Source organism: Podarcis gaigeae (assembly GCF_964106915.1).
Source record: "Podarcis gaigeae genome assembly, chromosome: 10".
Classification (NCBI taxonomy): Eukaryota; Metazoa; Chordata; class Lepidosauria; order Squamata; family Lacertidae; genus Podarcis; species Podarcis gaigeae.
Genome location: NC_139686.1, coordinates 23,316,271 through 23,339,555, shown reverse-complemented (window position 1 = coordinate 23,339,555; position 23,285 = coordinate 23,316,271). Strand labels below are relative to the sequence as shown.

General features: G+C 44.1%; 1 protein-coding gene across 5 annotated transcripts in view; it reads right to left on the bottom strand.

The window, feature by feature from the left end:
* Nucleotides 1-20,070, bottom strand: part of TBXAS1 (thromboxane A synthase 1) — a 297,489-nt gene extending 277,419 nt beyond the window's left edge. For 2 of the 5 annotated variants that reach the window (XR_014555605.1, XM_083700529.1), the window contains exons 1-2: nt 19,890-20,050; nt 9,239-9,433 (exon numbers count right to left, since the gene is read on the bottom strand). Coding sequence is in view for 4 of the 5 variants with exons in the window: in XM_083700529.1 (XP_083556655.1) it covers nt 9,239-9,342 (104 nt within the window). In the remaining variant the exon portion in view is untranslated. Of the gene's footprint in view, nt 1-9,238; nt 9,434-10,245; nt 10,265-14,352; nt 14,377-19,889 lie in introns of those variants that run through there. The other 3 variants (XM_083700528.1, XM_083700526.1, XM_083700527.1) reach the window with 3 other exon arrangements.
* Between the last annotated feature and the right edge of the window lie 3,215 nt (nt 20,071-23,285).

The following is a 23,285-nucleotide window of genomic DNA, read 5'->3' as shown; positions in this document are numbered from 1 at the left end:
TTCACAATTAGAAGTCTCAGCCAGGGAGGGGGGGTATAATTTATTTATTTTTACTATTATTATTATTATTAGACATATCTTTAACAACAACAAAGCAATATGTTATGCTCATCTTTTGTTCTCTTGCTTTAACACAGCAAGTGCTTCAAATTCTTTCATGGAAAACATTTCACCCATCAGAGACAACAAAGCAGGACAGATTACTTTTTTAAAAAAGCAGCAAATAAAGACAAAACCTACATTAAAATAATACTCTCTCTTGCGTACGGACAAGAAAAAGTTGCAAGAAATGAATTTGGTTTGCTTTGGCCTTCAAGGAATTTATTATTAATTATTTATTTATTTATTTATTATTATTATTATTATTATTATTTGTACCCCACCCATCTGGCTGGGTTTCCCCAGCCACTCTGGGAGGCTTCCAACAAAGATTAAAAATACATCAAAATGTCATGCATTAACAACTTCCCTGAACAGGGATGCCTTCAGATGTTTTCTAAATGCCAGGTAGTTGTTTATCTCTTTGACATCTGATTGGAGGGCTTTCCACAGGGCAGGTGCCACTACCGAGAAGGCCCTCTGCCTTGTTCCCTGTAGCTTTGCTTCTCGCAGTGAGGGGACCGCCAGAAGGCCCTCAGCACTGGGCCCTCAGCGTCCGGGCAGAATGATGGGGGTGGAGATGCTCCTTCAGGTATACTGGGCTGTGTCCAAGGCTGGGTGTTGAGGCTTGGCACACTTTTTGGCCCACAAGGTTAGACATCTGACATCATTGCGCCATTAACCGAGCTGAGCTTGGTTCCAGCCATCCCCATCCCCACCCCCGGCTTTGGGCAAAGAGGTCCTTTTTTCTTTCCCTCCCAGCCTTTGCATTATGAAAATTATTCCTTAAAATACATGCCCCCTGTGTTCCTCCCACTCCCCCCCCCAAAAAAAAATATAGCAGAGATTATTCCCAGTAAAGTGTCAGCAGCTGCAACAGCAAGACGTTTTCTGCTGGCTAAATGATAGTCTATTAAATAAGCAAACATCTCAGTGCTATTAGTAATCTTATTATTACCCACATTGTAAAAACCACAGTGTTTATGACAGCGCTGCTGTCTCGGGGAAATAAATGCTCCATGCACCCAAGCAGGTAGACTGGCCTATATTTTTTATATATAAACACACTTGCGGTACAAGCAGCATAGAAGAGAAAGCAGCTGGAGGAATATGGCTACAGAGAAATAGCTCTCAAGGGTCTTGCTTGTTGATTGGTTTGTAGATGGAATAAGATTTTTTTTTTAAATCACAAAAAAGATACCTCTATTCCAAGTATTAAAATGTTGCCATGGCACAGGGCTCTCTGCTTACGGATATTGAGGCTGAGGAGCAGTCGGTAGACAGGAGAAAGGCGTAAAGGGAAGGCGACTATTTTGTGCACATGGACACACACAAAGTGAAAAGATAGGCCAAGTGGGATTTAGGAAAACAGGGGTCTTTATAAATTGCAGGAGGGCAAGGCATGGTCTAGGCTGCATGTGGTCCCCATTCATTCCCTGTGGAGCCCACCGTGGCCTGGGGAGCTCTGTCCACCTCCCCAACTGGTCAGTTCAGTCACCAGCTGGGCAGCGGGCAGAAGATAACTCTTTCTGCCACTGGTATTAAAGCATCCCCCAACCTGCAGTAATGATACATCCCAGATCACTGTCTCCGCTGATAGCAGCAAAGGGGCAGCAATCTTTGGCTGCTTGGGATTTGCTGGGAGGGAAGCCTAAGGCACAGAGAGAGAGAGAGAGCAATCCAGATGTAGCCCAAATGCGTGTGTGTTTGTTTGAACAAATATATCTTTGTACTGAATGTGTGTTCCTCACTGTGCCCAGCACCAGCTAGGCAGCCCCTGAATGCCCACCCAATGCCGTGTCAAGGGCAAACAGGTTGCCTACCCCTGTTATAAAGAAAGCAACCTATTAACAAGCATTGAAAAGGAGGAGTCCAGTTTCTTTCAGTGCCAGTAGTTCTGTAACAGCTTCCGATCCACAGCTTTGCTGCAAGCAAAAGAGAGCAGTACATGAAACAGGTTATTCCTAGCTTGAAGTAGCTGCTTGCCCCTACATAGCAAGCACTAACTGTTGATTGGAATCCAAACCACAGAATCTGTAAAGCCTTGGACTAGGTTAGCCATTGTTTTGACCAGGGCTCACAATACAACAGAGCCAGAGGTGGTGAAGTGGATCTGGCCAGTAGGTAAGATCATTATCTTCCATATCCATCATGGGCCAAGTTTGACAAGTGGGTAGGGCTACCCACCTGTCACTCAATTGGAACCAGGCAACTTTTTTCTCTCGCTGGCATGGTTTGAAGCCACGGGTGGGGAAAGGCACAATCTGCAAAGCATCAAAAATCCGCTGTTAGTTGAGTCTTGTGAAGCACTGAGCGTGGGGCTTTGAAAGGCCGGGTGATCACTGGCGGAGGAAGGGGGCGGGGTGGTCTGCCCTGGGTGCCATCTCTGAGGGGGGGGTGACAAAAAGGCACCCCTTGGGGGGCTGGCCCGCCACCCCCTGGCACGGCAGCGCAAGCCGCCACCATTGTGTCGCTGCATGCAGAGGATCGCACCACCGCAGCCGTGGGCGGAGGATCATGCCAGGTGCGTTGAGGATCGTCCCGTCCCTGCGCAACAGATCGCCCCCCCCCCCACTGCACTGCATGGCCGCCGCTCCTGGCGTACATGCAGCTTACTCCGCCACTGCTGGTGATCAACTGACCTCAGATTTATAAACGTACTCCTGGTTGGGCAGCCCTTGTCTAATCTAACCCAGAGTCTTAGGCAAAGGTGTTTCCCACATTCTGATTTTTGATCCTTTTAACTCCAGGGGCTGCACCTGGGGCATTCTGTTTGCAAAACATTTGCTCTACCCCTGATCTATGGTCTTTCCCTCCAGTCATTCAATGTTGTGAGAAGCCTGGTGATAAGGCGGGTGTTGTTTATTGCTTTTTGCAAAAACAGACAAAAGCCCCTTTTGTTTTTTCCCCAGCCCTCTCTTCCAGCCCTGTGCTCCTATGAAAACTGGCAATTGACTGCACATATTCTATCTTCCTATGCAGGAGGAGGACTATAAACTTCCTTTTTATAAAAAGGAGAGGTTGGGGAGGAGGTGTACCTCTGTTCTGTAAGCAAACAGCTCAGACATGATAGCACAGTGCAGGGAGGAATGTTATCTATGCAGTGGTGCAAAATGTTTTGTTACCTGCATTAGCCAAGCTAGTAAACTTTGTTGTTGTTGTTTTTGCGAGTCCTTGGCACATCAAGGGAGCGGCGTCCTTCCCCAACAAAGGAACCATTGAAAGCCCCCCTCTATTTGTGCTAATCCCCCCAAAAAGACAAGTCTGGAGAGACATCTCACCATTGCCCATTGTTTATTTTTCAACTAGGAAGAAGCAGCAGCGAGTTTAGGTCAAGTGCCCTGTGTGATGTCTACATTCCGGACTTATTATCTCCAAATAAAGGGGGGGGGGGAGAGAAAAGATCAGAGAAGAGAATGGAGTCTGATCCTACCTTTGCCATGAATTATGAGGCCAGAGTCAGTATGTGGATTTAAAAGAAGGGTCGAAAATGATGAGGGTAGCTATACCCCGAAGATGACTGTGAGATAACAACTCCTGCCAAGCATCTAAGTGCCTGTTTCAGAATTCTGAAACGACACTGTTTGAAGTGTGTCCCCCACATTTATATACAGACACCTACCCCTCCATTTCCACATTTCCAACACTCAGGTTTGTTTAGACAAGGCAGTGAAGATCCACTTTGAACAAAGATGTCTGAAAGCTTGACAGCTTCTTCATAATGCCAGGCTTCTGGGTACATTAAACTTCTAAAAGATGGTTAAGTTCCTACATTCGTTTTATCAACACTTTCACAGACAGCAAAAAGGAAAGCCACAAAAGGAATATGCACATGCATAGCCAGGCATGGAAGACTCAACTCAATATGCAACTAGAGATAAAAAAAATATTTATTATAATAATACTTTGCATGATGAACCACAGCATCTGCCATCCAAAGATACTAAGTTTTGCAAACCCCACACTTACTCTCTCTTTAAAGCCTCATGAAAGCTGCAAACCGTCTCACTGGATGCAACCATTATCCCTGTATTCCAGTTGGAAGATAGGTCACCAAACCACCTCCAATTAGCTTACCCTTTGGGGGGTAAAAGTGAAATCAACTCTGGTATAAATTTGAGAAACTTGGAAGCATTTGTGCTTGATGGGTAGAGATGTATTAATTGGTGCTCCACATGTCTCTAAAACCACAACAAGGTCAGACAATTTGTGTCTCTCCATAATTCACCAAGCAGGCAGGTTTCTCGAAAAAGACTCAACATGATCTGAATTTAGCAAAAGGGAACCAACGACGAAAAGCATCTGTCCAAGCACACTGCAGTAGGCACGTCCGCTAGTGCTGGGTATAATAGTAGGGCTAAAGTAGCATGCACATATTTCATACAGGTATGAAGCTTCAGCAGTATGAGGACATGGAATTATGAGACTAGCAACTTATCATAGCTAAAAGCAGATCGGAACTTAGAAGCAAAGCAAGGCGCATGGAGTATGCTTGAGCAAGAGATAAAGTTGATGAACACAAGGTTTTTTGGTAAGGGCAGTGTGACAAATATCTAAATAAGGAATCGAAGGACGGGAGATGGTGCAAGAAGACAAAATTTGCTGATCGGCTGGAACTGCAAGATAAGGAAGTGGGCGAGATGTTATCGCAGAGGAGCAGACAAAGATCTTTGGAGCCAATCAGAAAAAGACACCCCAAGTTGGATGGAGAGGGGGAAAGGGGATTAAAGGCTATGGTCAAACAGACAAGCAGAGAAAGACAGGTAAGTTAGTCCCTCCATTCAAGGTCTAACTAAGTGCAGGAAAGAAGCAAGAAGGATCTGGTCTGTCGTGTTATAGCTATAACTTAATAAATCTTTAAAATCACTTTAACTTGTCTGATCAATCACTGCTTGGGTTCAGAAGGCGAGGTATGCATCTTCAAATACTGTTGTAGGATCCCTACTCATACCTCATAAAATAAAATTCTTACGCAACTCCCAGATCAGAGTCAAAACCTCCCAAGCAGTTCTGTGACCAAAAGTACCATTTAGGAAGGGTCTTGAACCCCCACCTCTGACTCCATAACTGAAACCATGTGGGATTTCATGACTATAAATCATTATGAGGAATAAAAAGTAATCAACAAGCTCTTTAAAAAATATTGGAGTTTTCTTTTGCAGTTAACCTTGAATAATATCCAAGAACAGATATTAAAAGCTTGCTGAGCAACATCAACATCTGGGTGACCATAATCCTGAAGTGAACCCCCATCTGCGGGGCATCATATTTCTCTAGTGGCAAAATTAAGTGTAAGCCTGGAGATGCATCCCAGAATCCTCTGCAACATCAGAGAAGGTGATGGACCAGTTTCCTTCCATGCTGGAGGCGGGTGCACTTTAGCTGAGAAGATGCTCCAGAACCCTTTGCAACATTACGACGAGTTCTAAAAACGTACCTCTGGAGAACTATAATTATGTATTGAATAAATTAATAATTATTAATTATCTCATCCTTCCTCCAATGAGCTCAGAGTGGCACACATTGTTCTCACCCAGGCACCAGTTCAAGCCTCATAAGAACCCTGTAAATCAAGCCGAGAGACAAGGTGACTGGCCCAAGGTCAGCCACTGACTTTGATGGCCAAGTAGAGATTTGCCCTGAATTCCAGTCCTAGGAGCTTGTGCTGGATCCAGGAGTGAACAGGAAAGAGGGACTTAAGGAGTAGTGAGGTGAATGACTTTGGCAGCAGACTGGTAGACAGCCATGAAAGAACCAAGATTGAGACCAGAAGACCTCTGTTAAGGATATGCTAGTTACATAACAGGTTAGTTACCCTGCTTCAGTTTTAATTATAGAATCATAGAGTTCTAGAGTTGGAAGCAACCCACAGAGCCATCTGGTCCAACCTCCTTACTGAAGTCCAACTTATGAGGAGTTGTTTTGTATATTATTGCTAGAACTCTTGTTTAAATGATGGGTTATTTAGAGTTTTTTATATTATTGCTGTTTTAATTTGATTTTACTAGGTCTACACGTGAAGGATGGGCCAGTGTGGTGTAGTGGTTAAGAGCGGTAGACTCGTAATCTGGTGAACCGGGTTCGCTTCCCCGCTCCTCCACATGCAGCTGCTGGGTGACCTTGGGCCAACACTTCTCTGAAGTCTCTCAGCCCCACTCACTTCACAGAGTGTTTGTTGTGGGGGAGGAAGGGAAAGGAGAATGTTAGCCACTTTGAGACTCCTTAGGGTAGTGATAAAGCGGGATATCAACTCCAAAATCCAAACTCTTCTTCTTATAATTTGAACCAGTCAGTCAGCTGAGAGAACACTGAGGCAGTCTAAACAAGAGATGACCAGAGCTTGGACAGAGTTTTTGCAGATGTATATCTAAAAACCAAGAAGAGCCATGACTGGGTTGTAACTTCAGCTGACACCAATCTGTTACGAAACAAACTAAATGCAAAATAAAGGTGAGGAGATCACCCAGGAATGCAAAGGACCAATTTTATTGCCCTTTCTTAAAACCCAGCATACAAATGTCCTCAGGAACATTTGCTTAAATGTGGCAATATTGATACTCAGTCAATTTTCTATTGTTTGTAACCAACAAACATTATGATATCAAAACACCCACACATGATGATGTTCATTGTTTAATTGCAAGAATAATAATTTTAGAATGCCTCAGGTTTTCTCCTGATAGCCACCTGAAGCAGCCATTCCAGTCCTTTGGATTTTCTTTGTGCCCTAGCAATAAGCATAGTCCTTTATTCCATTGCATTATTTTCCCCCTCCTTCTTTTTGACATATGGTAGTGATGTGCAGACCTATTTTGTTCAATCTTTCCTTTATGCAGGGGTATACAACTCTTTCTTTGCAACACTCTACAAACAGCAATAGGTGAAGGGCTGCAGCCCAGTAGAAGAAGATCTCTTCTGCATGCAGGATGTCTCAGGTTCAATTTCTGGCATTTCCAGGTAGGGCTAAGAAAAGACCTGAAAACCACGGAGAGCCATTGCCAGTCACGGTAGACAATGTAAAACTAGAGGGGTCTGACTTAGTATAAGGGAGCTTCCTGCATTCCGCTTTGATTTTGGAACCACAAATAATATGTAAGAAGTCCTCAAAATCCATGTTTACAGCCAACATGGTTAATTCCTTCCTTCATACTATTTCTCCCCTGCCCAAATTAACCTTGCTACATATACCCTCCACCAAAGATACTTGCTCCACAGTGGTTATTCACAGGTACCGATTTGAGTTAGCCACCAACCTAGACAGGGATTGGATAAATTCATAGAGAATAAGGCTATCAATGGTTACTAGACATAAGAAGAGCCCTGATGAATCAGACCAAAAGCCCATCTAGTCCAGCATTCCATTCTCACAGCGGCCAATCAGATGTCCAGAAGCAAGATATGAATGCAAAAGCACTCTTCCATTCATGAACCCTAGCAAACAGTATCCTTTGATACTGGAAGTAGTGCCTAATCATAGCAGCCATTGGCGAAGTCAATTCTGGCCGTATAGAATCTATGTTCATGTTTTGCTTGTGGTCTTCTGGTTGGCCATGGTGGAAAACAAAATGGTGGGAAAAAATAGGCCTGCTGCTCTGACCAAGCAGGTTTCTCCTCCTTACATTCTTATGGTACCTGCATGTTTTTGCCCACAGGATAAATAATAGCTGGGGTGTGTGTGATTTTTTAATTTACTACTATGGGCACAATCCAATTTCGTCCATGGGATGATTCAGATCACAGATCCTGAATTTGCAACCGGGCCTTGGATAAACACTTCCATAGGGTGAACCATCTCATACTAGAATATACTCATTAAAGGAAACTACATTGTGTAGGATAAACCAAGGATTACTGCGTCTGACACAGTGCACATAGCAGCACCATGATCACACCCATATATAGGAATGGGCAAAACGGTCAATTTCAGTTTCTTGTTTTTCTTAATCTTAAATTCAGTTCTGCACATTTCCACATCAGTTTGAGATTTTATTTTATTTTAAAACCCTTCAGAAAATTCACCAGCATTTCAAGGTGTGTTTCTCCAAATGTATACAATTTTGACTACACACACACACACAACATTTTTGCAAAGCAATTTCCCCTAAAGTAAAGCATTTCTGTAAGCTATATTCAGCAATGCGTGCATTTTTATGAACACTTTACTCCAGCATATGCGTTTTTATACATGTTACTTGGCCGGAAAACTGCATTGCTATATTTGGAGAAGAGCAAATTTCAAAGGACTGCTGTGTTTCAGCTCTGGTATTATTTCAGAAAGTATGAATTAGGCAATTTCACCTTTAAATGCAAACTCAAATCAAATTTCTCCCCCATGGCTATATCTACAAAGAGTCTGCCTTTGTTTCAGCATATTATTTCCATACAACCTTATGGAAGTTTGTCCTGGGTAACTTTTTACTGCCAAGGGGATTCTAGTCCTGAAACACATCCATACTAAAGAGCTGATTACCTATAAGAGCCTCATTACAATGTTATCCAGGAAAAAAACAAAATATAATAAACTTCTATGGAAATTCTTTAGGGGAAGAAGAACCGATCTATAGCCTTTAATTAAAATGTGTTTTAATTACCCAATTTAAACAAATACTTGGAGCTTTGTTCTCTGTTAGCTACAGTGTGTGTTTCCAATACATTTTTTAGAGTTGTCAGCCAGCTGAACATTTAAATCGATCAGCCTTCTTGTTATCCATCTATTAATTGATGTCAATATTACAGCACATCAAGGTATTTAATTACACTAACAGTTTCTCACACATAACACCTTATGGAAATGCTCTTAGTGAAACTTTACTCAACAGATATACAGATGGTGTACAACACCAGGGGATTACAGAAGGGGAGCCCAGTTAAAATGCAAGAGTAAATTTTTAAAACAAGGAATCAATCAATTTTGTCAATTAATTCTTGCAACAATACAGTTACTGCAGGAATTGCTATCTTCAAAGAAAGGAAAATTCTGGCTGCGGTCTGGCTCACTTATGCATGTGCTAAGTCCCACTGAAGACCGTTCAAACTGGTCTTCAGGGCTGCAATTTTAACCCAGAACTCATTGAATACTGAACTCACGCTGCCTAAAAATGTATTCATACCAAACTGAACATTTAACGTAACCACTTACCAGCCCAAGAGGATCAAGAGAATTGCCAGTAAGGTCACCGTCAGTGCTGTACCATTCATTTCCACAAAGCCGAGACCAGAGACAGCCATTAGTCCCATTTTCATCAACAGCAGCTGTAGACCGGTAGAGCAGGAAAAAGAAGGGAAGTCTCAGTTTAGGTGGTAAGAGCCGTCCAACTCTTATACAGATGGTAATCTGCAATGAAAGAGGAACCAAGAACGTCAGTTTGACGCAGTCTAACTCCAAACCAAAAATGCCAACTTTTCCTCTTCTTGCTGCCTAACAGATGCAGAATTGAGAGTTTCCGGCATCAGTGGGCCCAAGCAACTCCTTCTCCCCCACCCCCTTTAATGACTGCAGCATCAATAAATATTTACATAGTTGCTGCCTGAGATATCAGAGCTAGCCCACAGGTTTTGCTACAAGGGATGAATAAAAGATAAGAACCAGCTCGCTCTCGTGACCTATAGATTTAAAAGCCTGGAAGGCAGTAGGTGAGAAATCGAAGGAACTTCTTTATCACTTTTTAATAGAAAATATCCTAGACAATATGAAGATTTGGGAATGGCTCTGCTGATTAATAGGAACGATGTTCGACAGACAGCTCTAGAAATGTGCTACTCAAAGATTAAGACTCCGTCAGGCAGTGGGAGGGCAAGTTTCCTTCTTCGCAGAACTGCTAATATGTGTTAGCAAGGTTCATCTCTGGAAGGAAAGGAAGAATCAGTCTCCATGGCAATGTAATCCTTAGCATTCGATCGGGAGCCCAGTGAAGATATGAGGGGGCCTTACATTAAGTCCTATAGGCATTTGGTTGGCCACTGTGAGAACAGGATGCTGGACCAGACTAGGCCTCATCCAGCAGGTTCTTCTTATAAATATAAGACTTGATCCATCAAAGTCAGTGCTGCCAACTTTGACTGGCAGAAGGTCTCTGCCAGCAAGGCCCTCCCCCAAGTCCTGCCCCCCAATGCCCTCCCCAAGACTTTTTTCACTGGAAACTAGACCTAGGACTTTTGGCCTGCAAAGTTTGTGCTCTATCACCAAGCAACACTCCCTCCAATCATTGAGTTTTCAATCACAGATGGTGAAGACCAGACTTTCCCCAACCCTTGGGATGTTTTGGACTATAGCTCCCATCAAACCCAGCCTGAATGTATGAAGGAATGTGTGAGTGTGAGAGAGACAGATCAGGACTGGTAGTGAGCCACACCTGATTCCCAACTCCATAAAACTTTCCCAAATGTTCTAGTTAGGTCTGCAACTGTGGCCACCTTTGATCTCTATCCCCCCTCAGGCAGGAGGAGAACCAAGTTATCTTACAACCAGGGTGAATGAAAGTAACATCCAGCTGAAATTCCCTCTTCATTGCAACACCTTCCCGATTCCTTTGAAAGACCTACCTGTTCACCAAAACCATTTGCTTATCTTTTATTACTCAGCTATTCTGAGTGATGGTTTTTACTGACTTGTTTATGGTGCTGTATTGTGGATGGCTGTTTGAGTTTGAGGCGTCCTTATTTTTGTAATGCACTGTAAATTTGGGGGTTTGATGGATTTTTGTTCTGATGTTTTCCAGCACTTCACCCTAAGACAGATAGACAGAGTATCTATCTATCTATCTATCTATCTATCTATCTATCTATCTATCTATCTTAAAAATGAAGGAATGCAGATAAACATTATTTAAACTCTGTTTAAAATCAATACAAGGGGCAATCTATAAGTGTTGTTCGTTGTCGGAAAGCAACTTAATTTCCATTTTGAAATGTAAATAGCAGCTGCATAGGTGAGCAGAATCAGGACTGTGGCACATGGGAAAGAGGCTTAACCCTTTCCCCTCCGCTGCTACAGTCATGATAAAATTCACTCCCACCTTCTCCAAACTGCTACCTGTCTTGACAGGAAAGCTTCCCTAAGTGCCAACAGAAGATTCTCTCTCAGGGAAAAGCGGCACCTATGGGGAGTGGGAATATGATTTTTCCCCAGGGCTGAGCAACCCCCCCTCCCACCACCACCACATTCTACAGCCTCCATTCTGCTTACCCCACATCCACAGTGGCATTCAAGTATATATTATCCCACTTTCCACTGAATTTCCCCATCACTTTGCTTCTGGCAAGAAATCTGATGAGACAAGGGGAGAAGTGGGTTTGTTGTGCAACAGCACCAAATCAGCTTTCCCTGTGCCACTTCTATTTGCCTGCTTGTGACTGAATCGCACCAAAAAAACAGACAGTCTCTAGAAGCACCCTAAGGCATTTTATCCATAGAGGGAGCCTATAGCAGATGACTTTTCCAGTTTCTCCCTCCCCTGACAGGCCACTGCTCATGCATGTAGACTTCAGCAGCCATGCACCAAGACAAACTAGTTGCAGTAATACCTGCAACCCAAATTTGAGGAGAGACATCTAGTCACCATTCAAATTCACCAATAACCTTCTTCTAACATAGCACATTGTTTCAACAAAATCCTACTAGTTGTCACTGGTTGCTTAAAAGCTAGAACGTAAAACTAGATATCCAGCTTCTGGAACAAGCCCAAGTCTAGTGATGATGGCTTTTTAAAAAGAATTAAACACACAAACACAAAGTTTTTTTGCAGTTTGGCCATATTTCTTGAGAATCAGATGTCTGTGTTTTCCTTGAGCAGCTCTGAGAAATGGGCACTCAACTGCCTGAATTCCCAGAACTATAAAAGAACAGAATATATAGTTTCTCCCAAGGGAACAGCTTTGATTTAACATTTGTGGCTTCTCTAATATCTGGCATTTTCTACTCTTATTGTAAAAATAAAATTGCTAACAAAGTTTAATTCTAAGGTGACTTGGCCCTGCTATTACCAAATCATGTTATGCTCCCTGAGCTGTGTAACAAAATGAATGCCACCCCAGCGTTCTCTAGAGACTACTAAAAGTGTTATCCAGTTCCCCAGCACTGCAGAGTAGTTCACAGAGACACCCTTACTTTATTGTATTAATAATGCCAGCGGCTTCCAGATGTTAGTCACTCTGGATCAATACATGCTCTGCCACTTTACCGCTGTCCAGAAAGCAACTGCATTAAACTCGAAGACAGGGAAATTACAGCAGACTATCCCTCTCAGCAAGGAGGGAGTTTTCCTTCAGTCTTTACATTCACTGAGCCAGATGGACCAATGGCAGCATCCTATGATCTTGCATAGCAATGTACGGTTGCTAAGAAAGGTGAGCAGGAGCCGTGAGCTCTTAACAGTCAGCATCTGGGCCCCAGGCTGAGCAAGCACATAGGCCACCAGGTCACAGTCTTCTTCACAATGGTGAGATGGAGTGTTTTAGTAAGAATAAGATGGATAACTCAGTTAGTTAGAGTGTGGTGCTGATAATGCCAAGGTTGAGGGTTCGATCCCTGTATGGAGCAGCCTCATATTCCTGCATTGCAGGGGGTTGGACTAGATGATCCTCATGGTCCCTTCCAACTCTATGATTCTATGAAGTATTTCTAAATTTGCTTCTATACCTATACATATAAATTACATAGACATATTCTATACATATAAATTAGCACGTGAAAAGTGTATGCAAATTTGTAAACCCTCTTTTTTTTTAGTATGTAGAAGTAGTTATTTTATGATCCAGAGCCATTCATGTTAACACTACCTTTGGTTGTTTAAAATTATAAATATTTATATTTTTATGTGTTCACATAAAAATAATTTTATTTTGAGTAAGAGGTTTTTATATTTTGTAAGCCACTTAGAAACCTATTTCAGCATTAAGCTGTATATAAAATAAAATAATAATAATAATAATACAAATCTTCATTTAAAAAATGACAGAAGGCATTCAAATAACAGAAGGCATTCAAATAGCTCAGGGTACAATGTGTATTTTGTGGGGGGTGGTCTTCAAAAACCATGCTTTTATCCTTGTGGATAAACAGATTAATGCATAAGCAGGACAGAACAGACATATGAATGTGAGTTCTCAAACCAGTACTTGTTGGGATGTGGGGAATCACTTAGGTCACTGTTTAAGCACCTTTAAAGTGCATGGCTTCTTGCAAAGAATCCTGGGAACTGTAGCTTTGTGATGGGGAAACTACAGATCCCAGGATTCTTTGGGGGAAGCCATGACCGTTAAAAGTGGTATAATAGTGCTTTAAATGTATGGTTTGGAGGTGAGCTCAGTGGAGCCAATGTAGGATTTTCTTCCAGTGCCAAAAGAGCCAGGGGTTTTTCTAGTTTGGCCCTAAGGCAGCTCAATGCATGCCTTGGAGGAAAGGCAGTAAGATATGGATGTGTGGCTGGGGAAACCCAGCCAGATGGGAGAGGTATCAATAATAAAATTATTATTAAGAAATAATCCTTCATTCATGGGTAGCCATGACTAAAGCCTGGTTGGCAGACAGTAGTAAACAGTCAGTGGACTAGGGGGACTAGACTAGTATACCTTAAATGTTTCCCTGGCACCTCCTTCCCAAAGCTTGCGAAGCTTCTGCCCAGTTTAGGGAGGGTGATGTGATGCTGATGCGCACGATGTCCCGCACATGAGCATCATGCCTCCCTCCCTAATCAGCTTCACAAGCTGGCACCTCTGGCCTTAACTGTTCCCCTGTGAAAAATGTCACCGTACGCCAATGTTGGTCGACATATTTCTGGGGATGCAAAATCCTCATACTGAGACTGTACCCCCCATATCCACAAGGGGATCTGTTTGCATGCAAGAAAATAATAAAGTTGTTTACTTATTTCAAGCAAACAAGCTTCCCACCAAACACAGCCATTCAGCACCCACCTCCATGTGCTGGGCTCCAAAGAGTTTGAACAAGGAGACTGAAGGTAAAAAGGAATGGCTGCATCAATGTGCTCCCCTAGATAAGCTCCATAACTCCAATTAAATCTGTTGGAAAAATAGGTGTGCGCTGAGATTACATCGCTGGCTGCCGCGCTATTAAAGCAACACTGGCACCAACTCGCCTCCTTTGCCTCAACATCAATTGGAATAAGCCTGCATGTGAATTGCCCACCCAACCCCCATAACATATTACAAATCAAGACTAGCACGCCAACGCTTAAAGAGGATTGTAAACCTTGGAGAACACAGGTTTATAATGGAGCTAACACACCAACACACCTTTAACTATAGCAGCCCTGGGAGAAAATATGTTGCCATAAACTCCGCTTCACTTTCCCAGCATTTACAATACATGAACGACATATATCAGCTTCTACACTTCCAACATACAGAGGTCTTACATTTTCCTTTCCACCAGAGGAATGTAGTCTTATCAGCCTGTTTCAAAGGCGGAAGGAAAGGGCTCAAAAGAGAAAGAGCGGGGCAGAGGGAGAAGTAAGATCTTGTTTTTGTGTTGCTGGAAATAACAATCTTGGCAAATAGACAGCAGTGCTCTAGTAAATGTCAAAACAGTTTGCATTATAATGATCTATTTCTATACAATCAACCGAAAGCCAGACGTTCTGTGTTAGTCTTCTTCCCATGCTACCAGCATGGATCCATGGACAAATGTTTACTTTAAACTATTCATTTTACAGTAAAATGCCCTAAAGTTCAAGGCAGGGTTGCAAAAGCCAACTCTCCGGCATACACCCCAAACGGTCAGTCAAAGCGGATCTTGACAACAAAGGCTTCAACAAGACAAAATTAAAAAGCATGTTTGCCCACCAACTTTTTGTTATTCAAAATTGCTGCTTGAAAATTGTTTTTTTTTTTTTCATTCAACAAAATATAGACCGCCCCAGTTAATTGTACACCAGCAATGAATGACATAAAATAGGAAGAGGTTTCTCTTCAGCCAGACTCCAATACAGGACGTTAACTGAGCTGGGCGCCACCTTGTGCCATGGGGGGTTTACACACATGACATCATACATGTGACATGGAGACAAGCCGGAGCCTCCCCTCCCAGCCTTAGCTGCTGTAATTGGCGGTGGCTGGGGGAATTCAAGGTGCCATTTTGGGGTTGCCTCGAATAAATAAATCAGACTGAAGCTGGGTTGTCTGAGTTCTGCGTGAGGGTTGTGGGGGGAAGAGGTTTCAGCCCCCTGGCTCCAGGCACAATTTGGGGAACGGGCAGGAGAAAGACAAAAGAGAGGGTACCCAGACCTTCCCGGCTCCACATGTTCCCTCCCTAGAAAAGGAGGAGTCAAATCTCCCTTCACTGCAGTCACGGTGAAAATCCACCCCCATACACCTCAGATTAAAACATTTAACTCCCGCAGGCCACACAATTAATGTAACAAGTAGTTAGGCCCCATCACTCTAGCTGCTGCACTCTTTATGTTTCAAATATTAAATTGCAATGGAGTTCTTCGCTAATAAAACATTTACTGTTTCCATCACACCTCGAGGGGTATGATCAGGGCCACAGAGCTGCTACAAGTGTATACAATGAGAATCCCCTGCAGTCAACAAAAGAGCAAGTGTGGACAAACTCTGGCTGGCAATATGGTTTTGTCCCCCATATATTCCCTTTCAAGGTGCAGGGAGGGTGTTCCATACATGAATGAAGCTGCAGGGAGAAATGACAAATACATTACCCGGTCACCAGGTGCAGGAGATATTATCCAGGGTACTGACTTAAAAGAAGAAACCCTGCATTTATTTCACAGGTATACGGTAAATGTCACTGTCCCCAGTTGCATCCAAAAACCCTGCAAACTCCACTTGGAAAATAATGCCACTGGGTTGAGCATCTGACGCACAGAATTTAGGGTAGGTTCGCCTTTGTCCATTTAAGGACAAAGTGAATCAGCAGCTTTACTACCTCAATAAAACTTGGAGCACCAAGTCTGAACACATCGAGGTATCATGGAAATGGTGACCTCTGTAGACTCAGAAAACTACACTTGACACATGGTGTCTAGAATGTAATTATTGTGTTTATATCCCCTCTTTTCTCGAGGCATCATGCAGGATTCATCCCATCCCATTTTATCCTTACAACAACCCTTTGAGGTAGTTTAGGCTAAGAGCAAGTGATCAGCCCAAGGGCGCCCAGAAATCATCATGGCCATGTAGGGATCTGAATTTGGGCTTTCCTCCCCTCCAATTCTAACCACCATAGTTTGGGTCCTATTCTTTAATTTTCTCATATATATTTCTGTCTTGGTACTCTAGAAGAGAGGTTTATCGTGCCAGTCTCCCTGAAGGGCTAGTTTTATCACATGCAGGAAATGCATTCAGAAAATATCAACCCTCTTCGCCTGCACCTGAACTGATAGTGTCCAGAATTCTAACTGCTGGTACCGGTGATCCATGAAGGCCTTCAATGGTGTACCAGCCTCTAAGCTTTCGTTAAAAAAGCAGTGAGTCTCTAGCCCTCCTAGAAGGAGAGTTATGACGCAAATAACTCCAAAAAGCCTGGTGAAACCCTGTTCTGGTATATGTAGAATAACTTTTAACAAGAAGATTTCCACATGGAACCAGGGGAGCACTATGGCACGGCACCTTAATCATTATGCAGCATGCCAGAGTTCTCTTCAAGCACCAAAGTGCACTTGGACTTCACTTGGTCCTCTTTTTGCCATTACAGCTGGGTCCGTCACTTAGGTGAAAGTTCACTTCCGGGGGTCTGCATGCAAAGGCAAAATCATGCAAAGTCAGGAACCCCCTGAGCATGCCAGAGCCCTCCTGCTTCCTTGTCAGATCCTGCTAAGCAAGGAAAACACGCTGGGTGCACAGGTAGGTTGTGTGTATAAATGGGGGTATTTCAGCAAAGAAACGGCCTAGCATCCAATGTATGTCTTTTTCTTTTCTGTTCGTTCTTTCTTTTTCACATGGATCAAACTAGCATATGTTTATGTTTGAAAATGCAAATGTTTCACATATTATTTAGCTGTACCGTGGATTGCGAATGTGATCCATGTGGGATGCATGTTTGCAACCCGTGTCTGCACACACGCGGGTTGAGATTCAGCACTTCTACACATGTGTGACCGCAGAAACCCAGAAGTAACCCGGTCTGAAGCGGCTGTAACCCGAGGTATAACTGTAATTCCTACATTGTGGGGGGGGGGGGTTCCAACTAGATGACCCTTGGTTTCCCCTCCCAACTCTACAGTTCTGTGATTCTACTATTTTTATTTTTACTTTTATTATGCTACTGCTGCTGCCACCTTAGCACTAATACTTTAGGATATCTGAGGCACTTTAGGCTGGTTTTGCCAACTTCTCACACAAATATTATTTAATAGCCCTCTGGTGTTTTAATACCAAAAACAATTCAGTTATCAGAGCAGTCAAATCTAGTAGACACATTTTTTAACATAAGCACCACACCAATTCTTTTAAGCATTGCTGCTTTGGTTTCAGATCTCATAGATTGCTTTCTGCCAAACAAGCAAAAGTGACCCCACATTATTCTCTGTCATCAGTTAAAAACGTGTCTCGCTCTCTGACCTCAAGACAATGCTTGCTATGTTGCTGCAGCTGGTACTTTTCCTCATTTATGTATTAAACTCAGCACTTGTGTCCTGTAGGTCAACTGGCCAGAGTCAGCCTTACTGCAAAACAGCCTTCCCCAACCTAGCACCCTCCAGATGTTTAGAACTTCAACTCCCATCAGCCCCAGCTGGCACAGCCATGTTGCTTGAGACTGATGGAGTCCTAGTCCAAAACATGTGGAGGGCATTATGCTAGGAAAGATGTTCTAAAGCAGGGTTCCCCAACTTGGATCTCCATCTGGTTTTGGACTACAGTTCTCATCATCCCTGACCACTGGTCATGCTAGCTAGGGAGGATGGGAGTTGTGGTCCAAAACCAGCTGCAGACCCTCTAAGCTTGAGGAACCCTGCTCTAAAGCAATGTGAATTCAGTGCACCATTGAAGTGAATTTGCTAACAAATGCTCCTGCCAAAAATCCTGAAAAGAAGCTGCCAGTCAAACCGAGGCAATACTGAACTGACAAATGGCTCCGTTTGGACTAAGGCAGCTTCTTGGCTTCCTTTCATTTGTGTGTTTGGTTTGGAAACATACCTGTGACACAAACCTAAACGATCAGCTGGTCTCAGACAGGCCTGTGCAGGCAGCTAATTTTTTTGATCCTGGAGGAAGTGCTTAAGAGTTGGGATCCATGACACGTCATAGCCTACCTGATCCTCCATCAGCCCATGCAGGTAACAGAGAGCTGCCTTGGTAGTTCATCTAAGCTCAGTATTGTTTACACTGATTGGCCATGGGTCTCCAAGGTTTCAGATAGGGATCTTTCCTAGCTCTGCCTGGAGATGCAAAGTACAACCTCTACAAGTGAGCAAAGACTCTTCCATTCCGGCAAGCGGAGGCTGGCCTGGCCACATTTACAGTCATCTAGGGGGGACAAGGAACTGCTTTCCGCTGAAAGGCAACTTGAGATGCAAGCAGAGGAGGAACTAAAGGCCAGAAGCAGACCTTCTGAACTTCCGGTTTCATCTTCCCTGCAAGCAGAGCTTTAACCTCATGACCACCAGCTCACCCCTGTGAGCTTCTCTTCTCTTGTTATCACCCTGGCATGGAAGCCACCACAGTGCCAAAAATGGCCTGAGAAAAGTCGAGCGCTGCTTGGCAGGAGCCCATCCTTGTGCCAACACCACTCCTCCAGAAAACAAGAGCATTAATTAAAAAATAGATATTTTTGCCTGACGCAATTCCATAAAAATTGCGCTGTCATCTTGTCTGAGAGACAGCAAATGACCCGAGGCTGCCCTTCTCCCAAGGTTGTCCTTCCTAAGATGCATGGATGAGTGAAGACTTGGACCCAGGTATTGAGGTCCTAGTTCATCCCTCAAAGGCTGCCCCTCAAGCTGCTCTTTCAGGCCCACAGCCTCCCCCCCAGACCACACCCCTCACAAGCCCAGCTCAAGTATTTTTGCCTGGCTGGAATGTTGCCACAAACTAATAGCGCTTTTTGTTTACCTGGATGCAGGACAGAGAGATATGTGCAAACATGTAGAAACTAGCCTACAGTACAAAGACAAAAATTAAAATTTATTACCCTAGCTACTTTTGCCTTTAACCCTGCTCACCACTGGCATTTGCCCCCACCCCACCCTCAGAAGGTGGACTGGAAAAGATTTCTCACTGCTCCTCACTGCCCCCATAATTAACTTAAGAAGCCCCACCCCCCCACACACACACACCAGGGTGTGTGTGCACAAGGTCACATTAAACCCCGTGGATCAGAACAGCACCTTTTTCAGCCCCTTTTCCAAATACCTCCCATTATGCTGCTCTTAAAACGACACTAATACAACAGCCAGCTAGGAAGGAACACAGGTACCACACACGTGTCGTCCGTTTCCTCATTTGGAAGCCCAGCAAATCAACCGCAAGGGGAGCAAAAGCAATTTTAGAGGCATAACAAAAACTATACCGTGCAGCTGCAGCCAGAAGTCAGCTTCATTCATTCTCGGGGTCAAAAGGCTGCAATCGCAAATGAGGTTTCTTGATTCATTTAGAAATTGCGGGGAGAACACAGATACTCCCCCAGTTCCTAGGAATGCTGAATCTCTAGAGAACCTCTTCCACGTGTTTATATAAGGAAACAGGCATTCAACCACCCCGCTCCCTTAAAATATCATTAACTTTATTACCAATTGAATGAGCTCAGGTTCTAAGTCAGCAGCCTCTCTCTCCAATGCAAGATTCATTCAACCGAAACACTAAAAGCTCCTTACCTTTACAGTTGGAACATGCTTTGCCCACAAGTTTCTTCTGGCTGGCTGACTCTCAAGTAGGAAATGCATTAGCTGCATGCTTTGAAGGCGGGGCGAAGGCTATGGGCTGGTATTTATTTTTTGGGGGGTGGACTTCCTCAGATGAGGTACAGGTGTTTCGAAATCCTAACTTGAAGAAGCCAGGAGCAAGGAAACACTAGAACTACTATTCCCAGCATTCTGTTCTTCCGCCACCACAGGGCACAATGGATTGTGGGAGCTGTAGTTCTATTTTGCACGCTGTGCCTAGAGGATTTTTGCTAGGCGGGTGGGTGAGGCGAAATGTAAATGCAAAAATCCATCCTTGCATGAATAAGGGAGATTGTCGGTCTGTTTCACGTGTTCTTTTACAGTAAGAAAAGATATCCCCATTGTTTGGGCGTTTTATAAAGACTGGCTTATCTTTGCAATACTCTGCTTTGGCCGTGGCGCAATTCACTTTCAGGACCTTTCTACATTTCTAAAAAGATAAATTTATTTTTAATTTGTGTTTTATTGTTATGAAAATAATTTTAACTATTTTAGTTTACCCATTTATATAATTTCCTCCAAGGAGCTCAAGGCGGCTGAGATACTTCTCTACTTCCCTTATTTAACCCGCACAACAACCCTGTGATGTAGGCTAGGTTGAGAAACAGTGGCTGGCCCACAGTCACCCAGTGAACTTTGTAGCTGAGTGGGGGGATTTGAACCTTGGTCTCCCGGAGGTCTTAAATCAGAAAAGAAAGAAATGCGTTTCTAATATAAGAATGAAAACAAGTTGGAAGTGCATCCTCACCCCCCAGATCTGCTATCTGGAAGGGGTTAGGGTGGGGCACAGGTTCCCCTCCACTAGTGGAAAGGAACTTGATTTGGAGTAGGGGGATATGTCCACCACAAAATCCCTGACAGTGCCTGTTGAAGAATTTGCAGGCATGGATCTACCATGGGCAGCATCTGAACCAGCCGTAGCTTGTACTGGATCCTGAAATGGGGCAAAGAAGGGGGGATGCTGAAATGGGGCAAAGGTGCCCTAAAAGGTAAAGGGACCCCTGACCATTAGGTCCAGTTGTGACCGACTCTCGGGTTGCGGCGCTCATCTCGCTTTATTGGCCGAGGGAGCCGGCGTACAGCTTCCAGGTCATGTGGCCAGCATGACTAAGCCGCTTCTGCCAAACCAGAGCAGCGCACGGAAACACCGTTTATCTTCCCGCCAGAGCAGTACCTATTTATCTACTTGCACTTTGACATGCTTTCGAACTGCTAGGTTGGCAGGAGCAGGGACTGAGCAACGAGAGCTCACCCCGCCGCGGGGATTCAAACCGCCGACCTTCTAATAGGCAAGCCCTAGGCTCTGTGGTTTAACCCACAATGCCACCCACGTCCCTTAAAGGTGCCCTAGGATCCCTTGTATCCCAAGCCCCTCTGCTCTTGCAGGATGCCCCAGGACCAGACCTCTCAACTACACTATCTTGGACCTAGCTGTTTAATTCCCAGCAAGGACAGGCTTTTTAGAAAACGGAGAAAGACAAGAACTGTAGCTCAGTGGCAGAGCCCACGCTTTTCCTGCAAAAGGTCCCAGGCTCCATCCCCAGTAGATGAGAGACCCTGAAAGACCCTGCCCCCCCAAAAAACAATGAGTGATGCTGCCAGTCAGTGTAAGCAATACAGAGCTTGGTGGATCAATGATCCAACTCTGTATACTGTGCCTTCCTCCCTCATGCCAGATGTTGTCCCCTCGCTTCCTGCCTGGCCAACGCAAGGCTGTGCCACATCACTCCCCCCCTCCATCCAACATAGGATTGCTCTGTTTGTCATTAGAGCTTGGCACCTTATTCTGCCAATACTCAAGGTAAGGTTTCCATCCAAATAGGAATGTAGTTTGGTTTTGTCTCCCGTCTTCTGTGCTAGTATAATCAGTCAATTTAGACATAACTGCATAATTAGATACTTCATCTTCCAGTTATTTGATACTGGTGGTTAATGCCCCTCCCTCTCTCTTTAATCTGATTTTTGTGATTAATATATTGCTCCTTTATATGTACTCTGGAGAATAATGAGTTACTGCACAAAGCTGTTCTCAAGGCCTACCAGATATTTAGCAAAGCCAGGTCCAGCAGCAGCACATGGCAACCTCAGGCAGTTCCCAGAATGTGCTGGAAAGCTGGATCTGCAGCCACAATGTTAAATTTCTCCCGAAGTAGCATCAATAAGAATAACACTCTGAATGGACCTCCAGAATCACAAGCCCCGTGAAAAAGGTTGCTGCTGCACAATGTATTGATTAAGCGGGATTTGAGCCTCTTCGCACATGCATTGTTCCAGTGTTTTTACTAATATTGGCTTGGCTGTCAGGCTTCCCATAAACGTTGGTTGGCATAAGTTAAAAAAATGTTTTATGTTAATATATACCTAAGTTTGCTTGTTTTCTCCTCCCTCCCCATCCATTTTCTGTATGTGTGTGTGTGTCTCCTGTCTTTAGAGATTGTAAGCCCAAAGGCAGGGCCTTTGTTGTTTGTGCTAACCAGCTTATCGATGCCAGGATGTCAGTGCTACCTGTGATTGTATTTAAAGGTCCCCTGCCCCCAACAATGGTGTTACTACAGTCAGTGACATAGCTGTCAACTTACAGATTTGAAAATAAGGGATCAGCAGCCAAAATAAGGGATTTTCCAAGCACAGGTATGTTCAACCTCTGAGCCCCTCCAAGCCAAAGGCAGAAAGCCCAGCCAGCAGGCAAACGAAGCCTCAAGCGGTGGTTCCCACAGTGCAGCAACCCGGCAAAGGGGATGCAGCAAGGAAAACCACTGTCACCTCTCAGCTGGGAAGCGCTGAGCAAAGGCGAGTCCCCAGGCAACGCGGCCAATTTGATTGCCACAAGGCATGCAAGCTCCACCCCCAGTTGTTCTTAGGCTCCTTATTGGGTGAGCAACGCAGCCAAGCAACACAGTTGGAGCCTCTCTCCTCCCTGGCCGGCAGGGAGGGAGGGAGGGAGAGAAGCTGCTTCCTTCGAAAACCGGGAAATTTAAAGGACATCATCAATAAGGGACAGCAGCGGGACACAGCACTGGGATAAGGGACTTTCCCGCCAAATAAGGGACGGTTGACTGCTATGGTCAGTGATCCCTGATTTACTGCTGTAAAAGATGAAAGGGGTGCTTATAATTTATTATTTTTACCCCACCCATCTGACTGGGTTGCTCCAGCCACTCTGAGCAGCTTACAGCATAATATAAAAACATAGTAAAACATTAAAGTTAAACCTTAAAAAGCTTCCCTATACAGGGCTGCCTTCAGATGCCTCCTAAAGGTTATACTCATCTCCTTGACATCTGATGGGAGGGTGTTCCACAGGGAGGGTGCCACTACCAAGAAGGC